Source organism: Nymphaea colorata, chromosome 9 (genome assembly GCF_008831285.2).
Source record: "Nymphaea colorata isolate Beijing-Zhang1983 chromosome 9, ASM883128v2, whole genome shotgun sequence".
In the NCBI taxonomy this organism is placed as follows: domain Eukaryota; kingdom Viridiplantae; phylum Streptophyta; class Magnoliopsida; order Nymphaeales; family Nymphaeaceae; genus Nymphaea; species Nymphaea colorata.
Window position 1 is genome coordinate 6,010,591 of NC_045146.1, and position 12,498 is coordinate 6,023,088.

Genomic DNA, 12,498 nt, shown 5'->3' on the forward strand with positions numbered 1-12,498 from the left:
GAACATAAGGTAGACATACAAATATCACAACTCAAAATATAGCAAACAAATACACCTATAAACTCTAAAACCAAAAAAATAAATGTTACTTACATAAAATAAACAGTTTTATATTCTTTCTATGTAGCATAATTGAATATTTTTCATCATCTTCTCAATAAGCTAAACGAAAAACCTGAAATTTAAAATAGACAATAAGATTTAAACATATTGAAGTAATCAAACTCAAAACATATTAAAAACTAAAAGGACCAGAGTCCTATATGTTCAGCAGATCAGATCTAGAGGATGCAAGATTGCATTCTACAGTAACAGCAGGGGATCTGAATCTATCAGTAATTTTCTTCAATACCAATAGACTATCAACTATGTCGGAGTTCCTTCTCTTGGATCATATGAATTAAAGCTTTAGAAGTGTGCCAAAACAAGGTTGATGTGGAATTAGGTTTATTAACTATAACATATACTTTTTTTCCAAAATCAAAGCCGGGTTACGGCCCCTTCCAGCCCTCTTTTATTCAGCCTCCGGATAACACCTAAACAACTTAATTAGTTTTATGAAATAGTAAAAATAACTTTTGCCTAAAAAAGTGTGGGAGGCAGATTATTAAGGTTCTTTATGAAAATCAGGTGTTCTCAAAACTGAGTTTTAGTATACCCAGTTTTAATGTTATTTAAATGCACATAAAATGACTCTTTGAAGGCAAAACTAGGTTTTGCTTCCAAAACCTGGATTTAAACTATTGTCAAAAGTCATTCAAGTGCTATAACAATTAAGAACCCATCTGCCTTGCTATAAGAATTTAGAGGGCAGGGCGAGACGAGAGGGAGAGGGTAGGGCCAGAGAAAGAGGGCGAGAGAGGGTAGGGCCAAACTAACATTTTTTGATTTTTTAAATGTAATTTTTTTTTTTCAGTGGGCTGGGGTAGGGCCATGGCCCAGGTGAGCCGCCCCTGATACATATGTTGCTTGGAATGGCTTTGAATCATGGGACAGGACAATACTCCATGTGTGAATAGCACCCAAATGCACTCATCTTCTAAATATCGTAGGGTTTGGGCAACTAAGTGAAATAGAGAATTGAGATTTAGGCAAGGAAACCATCTGCTCATTGTGCTGATAAACTTTGAGATGAGGACGACAACGACGATGAACAAACAGATCTTTAGGGCTTCAGAAGGTGTATGCACTCTTCACATGCTAGTGTTCAATGCATCTCTTCTTTCTCGTTTAAAAAAAAAAGTCTGCTTGAGCGGTACGGAAGGAGACGACTCTTGGGCAATCATGCCATGCTGATGGAGGAGTGTTTCAGAATTTTCCTAATGCACGACATTCTCTATCATTTTTTTGTAGGCAGTTTTGTCTTTTATGTTTTAAGATGATTTTGTGGCTAATTTGAATAGTTTCCAGCATACTAAAGGCTATATGGGCAATAAGGTTTTTTAAGATATACAAAAGGTATAGGCCAATTCATTGGCTGCCAACCTGGATTCTATTTTAGAATCCAAAAACCTCCGGTCGCCACCACGTGGCAGCATCATAGGCCTATTCGTGTGAACATGCCTGTGCATATTACCACCTTCATCTAAAACCTATCTCTTAAAGCCAAACCTATTCAAAAGAGAACATTTTCATGGGTATTAAACTTTGTCCCCATCTAAGTAGCAGCATCTCATGATCCAAAATATGACGAGGTACAACATGCACGAGGGTGTCAGGATGCATATACAAGAAAGATAGATGGTGAGACGAGCACTCTATCAAGGATACAGAGGCACGGTGAATGTCAGTTACTAGACCATGCAAAGGACTGCGCTGACAATGGCAATAGACAGAACCAATGGCACTTAATGAAGTTGGCAAAAAGTCCGATGTGGATAGATTGGGAAGGACAGGCCAATTGTAGACTTGGAGTTGGAAAAGAAAATTAAAATCCTTTGCAAGTACATGACGCAGATTAAAGAGCTCCAAATTCCCTAAAGATCACACCAAATCTCCAATCAACAGGTAGGAGTTGCGGGGCTATAGATGAATGTAATAATGATTGGTTAGCCACTTGTAGTGAGATAAAGAACATCCCAGTCTCAAAAAGCTTAACCTGCTAATTGAGTGTCCAGAAAACCAGAATACCTCCAGTGAGGCCAACACAATGTTCAGCCGACTGAACACAGAATATTGCACCTCTTCAAATAGATTGTAGTAGTTGTATGTAAAGTAATCTACATTTTGGTTTGACATAAATCAGCAATTGCAGGCGTTCGAAATTTCCTCTTCTTGAGAAAAGATGTCTGGTCGGCCAAGAAATGCACCAATGGATTGAAGGAAAGCGAAAGAAAAACATATCCATATAAGGATAAAAAATGGGTAGTAGGCGAGGGGGAAGAGGAGGGAGGGAGACAGAGAGAGTGACAGGCGGTGAGGAGGGGAGCGGCACGTGTTTATGTGAAGGTTAGGGCGGGAAGATTCAAGTGGCCGTAACACAACATCGGCATTGAGAGAGAGATACGGCAGCCTTTATGCATGTATTGAGCAAGCAACGAGAGCCATTGAAAAGTTTTCATCATCAGGTAATACTTTGGGAGAGTTTGGTAATAGGAACACTAACACAATGTTATATTAATTTATCCCAACGATTGATGCATATTTATGAAAGGTTAAAATGCAGGTCTAAGAATTTGCCCCTATCTTTGAAACAAACATTCATATTCTTCTTATCATATGCCCTTAAAACATCTGATCACCCTCACACGCACCTGTTTCATTCTGTTAAATCTGTAAATATATTTTTAATTTTAGTAAATTCTCAAACATGACAATAGAAATTAACATTCTCTTAAGTGTCACAAGACTTGCAAGGTATCCCATGAGAAGCTTTCGTACTTGCGAGTGGAACCCACATCACATGTCCTCCGTTCTTCTTATATATATCTATATATATATATATATATATATATATATATATATATATAAAAGAAACTGAGGGAAAGTCGTACATACAAAATGCTTGGCTTCATAATTAGGCAGAGAGAGAAAGCACGATGCATTTTGTTCGATAGTCATAGATCACATTATTTAAGATGCATAAAGTGGACAAGTAGATCGATCCAGTGACTGCTAAATTGAAGTGGGAAGAGGGAGCGCTGCAGCATCCTGAATCATCTGAAGGTGATGGTCGTGCTGCCTGTAAAGCCAAATGGGTCTGCCATATGTGCCCTGGATTGGCCTTGCATTGAACGGATATGGCTGCCAAATTAATTCAGAACCCAGCCCATCAAATTAATTAAGACCGAACACTTGCATGTATGTATATATATATATAATCAAACGCAAAACCGACATAGTATGAAACGCCTGCAAGTGCATCGTAAGCAAGAAAATTGGAGTTAATTCCAGAAGTTTTGTGTCTCAAACACTTAAAAGTGTCTGGAGTTGGCAATGGGAAAAATAATATCGAGTGGGAACCCCACAGAGGTGGAGAACAGCTAGAAGAAGCAGTATATCCTTTTCTTTGATTCGTTTAGGTAGATTGCCTACAGTGTGTGTGATGAGGTCATTGCGACAAAAATCCACAACTGAGATGGGCTCGCCCTCTACCTAATTTAACTTGGTCCGCAACATGGACCGCACACTCACGTTCTCCACAGCCTTGTCCGTGCAGATTTAGAGGTGTGCATGCAAAAAATATGCACTAAATGGGGATGGAGGCATTTTTATCTTTTTTTTAATAAAGAAAGTGGACATTTCAGGTATTTTTTAATTTTAAAAATCCCTTTTTACCATTTTAAAAAGTTTTTTTATTATTTTAATAAGGATATTTTGGTCACTGTCACCCATGCAAACTTTTTTCGTGCAGACGCCTGTGCAGGAAACTAGCTTCATTTTCAATGTACCAATCATAGGGTGCACTCACATGCATGCAAATAAACTTGTTTCTTGTAAGTTATATGATTTGCTTTGGGTGGTTTAGGCTCTACCACACCACATTTTGACTTGCATGTAGTCTTTTTTGCATCACTAAGGATTATTAGCATAAGAATTCAAAATGAAAACTGACCACCTATCCGCCCTGCCTAGACTCTTGCATCAACCCTTTCAAAAACTTACTGACCACCTATCCGCCTGCCCAGACTGTTGCATAAAACTGATAGTTGAAGTAAATCTACAAAAGAGTAGTCACCTTATGGAGGGCATTTCTTAAGGCATCCACTTGACTCCGAGTCACGGTCTTGACCTGCCGACAATTAAAAAGAAAAGAATTTGTCGTCATGTGTTTGTGTTTTTGTAGGAAAATATGTAAGAGTACAGCACGTGGAACATTATTTCGGCAAAAAAAACTAATTGGGCACAACATGCAGCCAAAGGAAAGGAAGTTTGTGCAAGCAGCACCATTTCCCACCAAATTGATTATGTAAGCCAGGGATTAGATTTGGATTGGATATATTCTTTAATTATATTCAATTTTTTGAATATTCACATATTTAGATTCAAATACAAAGAAAGAAAAGTCATATTTGAATTCGAATTTGAAATCCAAATGTACAATCCGAATCCGAATTTTGAACGAAATTTTACCAATTTTCAAAATGCAACAGCATTAAATACATGATATTTGTCTAAAAGTGAATCCTATCAGAATCTGAATCAGATCAAATGCATATATTAAATCTGAACCCGATCCGATTTCTTAATCGGATATTAATTTTTTTTTCCATATCCGAATTTTTTGGATCGGTTCGGCCGAACATCTATTCAAATCAGATATGTTGACATCCCTAAATATTATGTGAGTTTTTCAAATGAATCAGTATCAAATATTGAGCTAGATTCATGAAACAGGTTCATCAATATACCTTAATATTTAGGATAGATTCATACAAAACTCACATAATATTTCTCATAACAATGGACCCCTACATGGATCTTGCTAGTTTTATAGAACAAGTGTAGATCCCGTACAAAGAAAGCAGCACTAGTGGTTGCAATATATATTAATTTGCCAATCTGGTCTGATTAACTGGATTCCCCTACAGTCTAAGACTTCAATTTGGTGCCTATTTTTCCTCAAAATCCAAGTGAAAACTCCACAAAAAAAAAAAAAATCCCGTGTCAAATACATGCAAGATTTGTATCCCAACCTGGTTCTAGAATATTAATCAATTTTGCAAGTGAACCCTCACATAGGTCTGCATATGTAATTTAGCCATAATAATGCACTGTCAAACTCATAGTTACCAGTCCATCAATTTCCTTTCTATACATGTTTTTCATCTTTCCTGAACCTTTCATATTTTTGAAGAGTGTTTGATAGGAATAACCAATCTTTTTTTCTTTTGAAAGACATGCTCCTACATCATATCACTCAAGAACATGTATCATGTTCTTTCAAATCAAGATTCCCTCTGATGTGATATTGCTTTCTCACCTCCATTTCAAGCTTTGTTTCCTATATATTCTTGTGTTTTAATTAATAACTATAGGAGAACTTGCTTCGTATTTGGTGGGCCAGAATACAAGGCCACGCCATGTTCTACTGCTATTCCCTCTCAGAGCGGCCCAGGTCTGCCTGTGAATCTCACACAAAAGGTGATGTTTCGGTTTCGATCTCTTGTTTGTATTGGAGGTTTGTTCTTGTCCAATATATAATATATGTTGTCATCATTTTGGAATAATTAGAGGAGGCATTTGGGTACATATCCACAAATGAGAGAATTAGCATAAATTTGAGGTACCTCTTCCATAACCGTCCAGATTACACCTTCGTCGCAGGCAGGGGTGGTAAGGGAACCATTGTACCTGTAGTAGTCCCCGTGTCCAATCTCCACATCCCGAGGGTTAACGACTCCCACGTCCACCCATTTCTCTTCTACATTTTTCAAAAGGTGTTTGATTCCATCCATTATCTGCAATCCATTGAACACGAAACAAACAAATGAAAAAGGAGAGCCTATTGTTGATAGAGTAGAAAGGTTCCTGTTGGGCTGTTTGGTGACAATAATACTATGTTCCTATTTTATGTATTTACCCAATTAAGGTTGGAACAGATTCACGAGACACTTGCAATCCTATCCTAATATTTGGGACAAATAAATAAGACAATAACTTTAAGGCCGGGGCCGAGTTAAAACTTCTAAATTTTGATATGGGTTCAAATATCATTTTTTTTATATAGAACAAGTAAAATTTTCTAAAATTTGGATGTAAACTTTAATTTAATTTAATTTTTTTTTCAAGAGAGTTTGGGCCCCTTCGGCCACTGGGTAACCTATTGCTAAACGACTCCATTGGGACTTCAACTCCAGACAAAGAAGATGTTCGTATCTATGAGCTTGGGGTTAGGGTGGAACCCTTTTCGGCAAATCGAATCCGGCTTTCCAAAATAAGGAAATTATCAATTACCTTTTAAAAAAAAGAAAATTACTGTCAAACAAATTAACCTTGCTAAGAAAGTAGTCAGGACGGTGGCCAATTTGGTAGAGAATTCCAATCACCGCTACCTTCCCTTCTTCACTCACGTGGACCAAGTGCAGCTCTAAGTCATAGCTACAAAAGAAGAAGAAGAAGAGTCGTAAATTTTAACTGAGAAAAATAGTAAACCAAGATGAATATTTTTATGAAGCGGCTTACATATCTTACTGAAAGAACAATAACCTGCTGATTGCTCAAGTTTCAAATTAAAATCCACTCTTAAGTCTAAAGCTGCTTACTGGGTGAGATATATATTCCTAAATTTAAGCAGCTTCTTATCAAACATCAAGTATATTGGAATCAAAATCAGAATTCATTCTTTACTGCATGTTCAATTGGATTTTTTTTTTTTTTGTGTGCAGGATGTTAGTATTGCTAAATTCCCCCTTTGTGTGTTAAACTAGAAGAACATATCCAAAATTTTATTTGTATTATTATCATTTTTTAATTGTATTTGAATGAATATTTTACAAACATCTGAGCTTCTCAGACTGCTTTATAGGGAGAAAAAGAGAGAGAGCCCACAAAATGAAAATTCATTGATGAAAATAAAGTTCAGGTGGCAATCTGTCACCAAGGAAAATCAAGTTCGGGTGGCAAGCTCTTACCAAGAAACAAAAGCAACATAGAGAGAGAGAGAGAGAGGGAGGGAGAGAGAGGGAGCAGACCGATTGCCATTAATGTGGTGCTCGGAATGGGAGTGCCAGTGACACTGTACCAAGGTATAGAAAATGCCCCCAACGTAGAAGCCACCAGCATCCTGATTTGTCCACTGTACCTGTAGCATATATAAGCTGATCCAGTTCAGATTATATATATATATATATATATGGAGAGAGAGAGAGAGAGATGCAAACTCCAAAGGAGGTTATAAGATGCAAAAAACCAAAGGCACTTAAAGCATACATGAGAGACACATCGGAAGCAACATCTGAGTCTCTTAGCATTCGAAAGCGGTCCACATGTGACATGACATTGTTTATAGAGAAATGAGCATCCAAGCTACACTATCGTCTTTTTGGGTAAGCAAATGTTAACAACCCATCACCCAAAAAATACCCAAAAGTCCCCTATTCCCCCCCCTTGTCTCTAAGTTCAGGGGAGTAGCACCTACATAAATGGAACATGTAATGCACCTTTTATGCACTCTTCTGCACAAACAAACATGTAATGCACCTTTTATGCACTCTTCTACACAAACAGCTACTAAGCCCCTTGAGGAACTTCTATTCTCTTTTTAATTTGATACAGGTTTGACCTTTGATCCCATAAGAGAATGACAGTTGAAAATTGGGACTGCTAACACTAAGCCCACATATAATTCGATCATAGTTAAGAAGTTTTGGGCTACTTTGTGGAACACATATTTGGCCATGGCAAGATGGAAAGGAGAGGAATTATATATAGGAATCGAGTAGATTTTGTGAGTCCCCACCGCAATATCATGGCCTCTGTTTCTGAGAATGGCGTGGGCTGGACGGTGGGTTAGATCCAGTGGACGTACGCTGCCAGGATGAGGCGGGCGGTTGAGGTCAATAGGAGATTGCCTTTGCCCATTACCGCAGATCTCCCAAAGCCCATTGGGTTCAAGCCTCCACCAGTTTTCTGGCCCCCTGGGGCTCCCTTCTATATAGTCGAACTCCGTCTCCTCATCTGCACATGCATATAAATATATATATCATGCAAACAACACAAAATTAATAGGGAAACCAGATACCAAAGGAGAGGGATAAAGAGAGAGAGAGAGAGTCACCATCAGCCTTGACACAGGGAAGAAGGAACAAGGAGGTTAGAGTGATGATGAGGAGCAGAAGAGAGACTGCGCAGTGACGACCACTAATATCGTTACCCATTTCGTGTTAGAGATGCAACTGAAGGAAGCAATTTCTCAAATTTTTATAGACAAACATGGTCATGGGGCCCAAACTAGGATGCTTAGCCAGAAGAGCAGAAATTTGTAACACTTACTTTTTTTTAGGCCGTGGCAAAGAAAAATGAGTTGGAAAGAGCAAAGGGGAATCCAACAATACTTGAGTTACTGGGAAGATGGAGGTCGGATGCACGTTTAAATCAACTCGGAACTCCTGAAACCATGTGCAGATAAAGTGGTTTGGCAGGAGTCACTGAAGATGACCTTTTAAATGCACATAATGAACTTCAGGACAAAAACGTGGGGATAGCCCGTAGCAGTCTCCCAATGCAATAATTGAACAATTATCGAGTAGTCCAATTTGAGTGCTTCCTCACATGCAGCTGTGTCGGTGGGCCTCAACTCAGGAATCTCACAGCTATTATAAACTACAGTCTACACATCTTGCACAATTTTATTCAAACAAGGTAAGAACTTTTAAAACTATGCAGTCGTGAACATGTGACTCTACTTATAATAATATATTATAATGTTTACCGGATGTTTGGAGTAGGGATGTCAATGGATCTGATTCGGTTCAGATATATTCTTAATCATATCCGTTTTTTCGGATATTCATATATTCGAATTCGAATTCGAATAAAGAAAAGTCATATTTGAATCCGAATTCGAAATCTAATTTTACAATCTAAATCTGATCCGAATCCAATTTTTATATTTATATCTAAATCCGAATCCAAATTTTGAACCACCAGTTTTCAAAATTTAATAGCATTAAAGATAGGATATTTGTCTAAAAATGAATTCAATCTGAATTTGTATCCGAATCCGATTGGATGTTTATGTATATTTAAATCCAGATCTGAATCTGATCGAATGCCATTTATTAAATTTGAATCCGGTCCAATTTTTTAATCAGATATTAATTTTTTTTTCAATATCCGATTTTTTCGAATATGTTCAATTGGATATCCGATTTTAAATTGGATATATTGACATCCTAGTTTGGAGTTTGGAGTATAGTGCTACAACGATTGATTCGGGCTACATATAAGAGGTTATTTCAAGTTAAAAAGAAATGCTGATGAGCCAACTAATAAAACATTTCTGGTTCAAGATTTCATTTGGAATGTAATTTCCTTCACCCCATCCTTCGAAGGGTGACTAGTACGAACAAGAATGCCTTCAAGGGAAAAATATAACAGGACTTCTCTGCTTATTCATAGGTTGGTAAATTCCGTGGCTCTCGCAAGGGCAGCTCTTCTTTAACAATGGCAAATATAGTCAAAACATATGAATGGGATATTTGGAATATATCAACTTGTGTGCATGTATTAAAGGAATTGTAAGCTACTTTATCAAGCTGGTGATATGGAATGAATCTAACAAAGGCCAATCAACACTAAGAAAACGGCTTAAACTGATGTGCTAGTCCGTCCACGAACAATTTATTTCTTGCTAAATACAAAACTATGATAGTGGTCATGACCGCTCGGAAGACTCGTTCTATAATGTCTCACCGCATTCACCAGTGAATCAAGTCACCCGTACAGCTCCCTCTTAAACCTCCCCCCTCTCCCTGCAAGAAGATCAGCGGCATTTCCAACTGATATGCTGAGTTCAAAAGGAGATTCTAAAGGAGGAAAGAACCAACTACTACACTACAACTCATGAACAGAAACGTACGATACTATTTCATTTCTCCCTGCTTTTCATATCACAAATATATAGCATCATTATAGGTTAAGAAAGCTCTTCATCTGCCTGTAAGTTACACAGCCCATTTATGCCTATTTATTCATGAAACTGCTTCACACAATTACTCATAATTTCATAAGCTTTCACTATAAAATTGCCAAATTAACTCCCCATAAATCAAGAGTACATTCTCCACCAACTCACGCCATAACCCATATTAAAACATATTGAATATAGTCACAAATAATGTCACAGAGTTTTAAACGGTGAGGTTTTTCTCGGGTATAATACGGCGAGCTTGAAAAAAACAAAAAAATACAGTAAATTTTAAAAAAGTTTAAGAAACTAAAAATAAGAGAAAATAAAATAAGTGAGAAACTAATAACACAAACATCAAAAGATAAGTAGATTTGCAACAAATAAAAATAGAAAATGAAAAAATGTTAATAAAAGTGAAAAACACGAAAAATTTATCTTTTTTTTTTTAAAAGTGATTTTTAAAGTTTTGAGCAGACATTTAATTTATTGCGTTTTTTTAGAAGAAAAACACATTTTCTGTGACTATGTATTGAACATATGTAGCATTGACAACATTGCTCCCCCTTAATTAGACAACCCAAACGCTCCTAAACTTTCTCTGAACTTGACAAATTTGACAAAGGCAATCATTTAGTAAAGGCATTTGCAACCTGCTCTTAGATGCAAATTTTTTCACAATAACAAGTCCTCTTGACATGCATTTTTAATGGAATGATATTCAACCTCCACATGCTTTGTTCTTCTATGAAAAATATGATTTTTTGTCATAGAAATTGCTGAATTATTATCACAAAAAATCTGTGGGTCAATCAAATGACTTGACATTCTTATAAGTCAAGGAGTTTTGTTCTTTTCTATCAATAAAATTTCTTCTTTTATTGATTTTACCCATTCAATACTTTTTCATGCTTTGTCACAACTTGATGGTTCAAATACAAAAATAGGGAAGGAGCATTTTTTGCATATGGCCTTGAGAGACATTACCTCCCCTAGAGGTGAGTCTGAATCAAGTGTACTCACAAAAGTTTTCTATGATGGACTGCCAGTGGACGACACATCATGTGATGCTTCTCCATCCAATCGATCAAATGTCACATGTTTGACTTCATCGTTCTTCAATGTCCAGCTCTTTTCTTCATAAAAAATCACCTCTCTCCTAATAAGTAGCTTGTTTGTTAGTAGATTATAGAGTCTATATCCATTGGCTCCAGGGCTATAACCAATAATTATACACTTTTTGCTCTTCTTTTCTAATTAGGAATGTCCTGAAGCATCAATTAATTATGATGGTTGAGTGGTGTGGGCAAGCTGGAATGGTAAGGAAGAATACCATTTTCTGGCATTAGGCATAGATTTGCCACTCCAGAAGACATTTGAAATGTTTGGAGAGGGGGCAGCACGTTGTTTAAGCACTAGCACACTTTAAATGCCATTGAACACATGAAGGGCATCCATTTAATGCCCTTGAAGAACATGAATTAGGGCATCAATTTAATGCAATTAAGTAAGGAGCTTGGGCACACTTTGAATGCCATTGAAGAAGGGGAAAAGTTTCCCGCTACACTCCCCCTTCTTGGGTTTAATCTGTTTGCTAATGAAGACGTTCCACTTCCTCTTTCTCACTCGAACTTCTGCCCGTGGAGTTTTGATTTCCTCACAAGAGGGATTCTTTCCTTCGACTTCTTCCCTTCGACTTCTTCTAGCTCTCAATCTTCTATGGAGTTCTCAATCTTTGCTTCATCTCTTAGCTTCCATAGTCGCAGTTGTCCGTAGAGGTTGCACGAGAAGAACATGTCAGTCTTCGTTCTTAAACTTTTTTTCTTTCTGAAAAGCATGCATGCAACATGATGTAGATGTGAAATGTTTGAAATGAACCGTCGGCCAAAATGCTACTGATTCTCAAGTTCTTTGATTGTTGTTCAAGATTGTATTGGGTCAGCTTTAGATTTCATTGGTCGGTGAGTTTTGACAAGTGATTTCATGTTGTAATCAATGAGAACAATGTCTTCTTGTCCAATTCTAAGTCCATTATGAACAATAAAATTTAGCCAAACTAACTTTTAATTACAAAAATGGTACAAATTGGCAAGCCTAAAGTGACTTGAAAATGTTTACAATTACTTATTCCCTATGTCACATAGGTACGGGTACGGGTACTAGTTCTGACTATTTTAAAAAAACTTAGGTACGAGAGTACGTCTATATATATATATATATATATATATATATATATATATATATATATATATATATATATATATATAAATTCAAACAAAATAGCGCATTCGTGATTCAAAATTTATAGTTTCTAAAGAAGAAACTATTGAAAAAAATATGAAAACACAACTTTATATGTGTTTCCTTAGTGTAAATGATGTAAAGAACAAAACTGAAATCATAAATTTTGGATAAGAAAGGACTTGGTC

The 12,498-nt window shown here is 36.8% G+C and overlaps 1 protein-coding gene across 1 annotated transcript; it reads right to left on the reverse strand.

Annotated features, from left to right (window-relative positions):
• Nucleotides 1-2,990: 2,990 nt before the first annotated feature.
• Nucleotides 2,991-8,437, reverse strand: LOC116261585 (alpha carbonic anhydrase 4-like). The gene is made up of 7 exons (XM_031640418.2): nt 8,219-8,437; nt 7,901-8,118; nt 7,134-7,243; nt 6,435-6,540; nt 5,730-5,900; nt 4,178-4,231; nt 2,991-3,243 (listed from the first exon to the last, which is right to left on the reverse strand). The coding sequence occupies exons 1-7, from the start codon at nt 8,316-8,318 to the stop codon at nt 3,115-3,117; spliced, it is 888 nt and encodes a 295-aa protein (XP_031496278.1). The 5' UTR covers nt 8,319-8,437; the 3' UTR covers nt 2,991-3,114.
• Nucleotides 8,438-12,498: the final 4,061 nt, after the last annotated feature.

Excerpts from the sequence above, each read along its gene's own strand:
- LOC116261585 (XM_031640418.2), bottom strand. The coding sequence starts at position 8,318 with ATGGGTAACGATATTAGTGGTCGTCACTGCGCAGTCTCTCTTCTGCTC. Across the intron at positions 8,119-8,218 it reads TCCCTGTGTCAAGGCTGATG|ATGAGGAGACGGAGTTCGAC; the intron begins GTGACTCTCTCT and ends ATGCATGTGCAG. Across the intron at positions 6,541-7,133 it reads CACCACATTAATGGCAATCG|CTATGACTTAGAGCTGCACT; the intron begins GTCTGCTCCCTC and ends CTTCTTTTGTAG.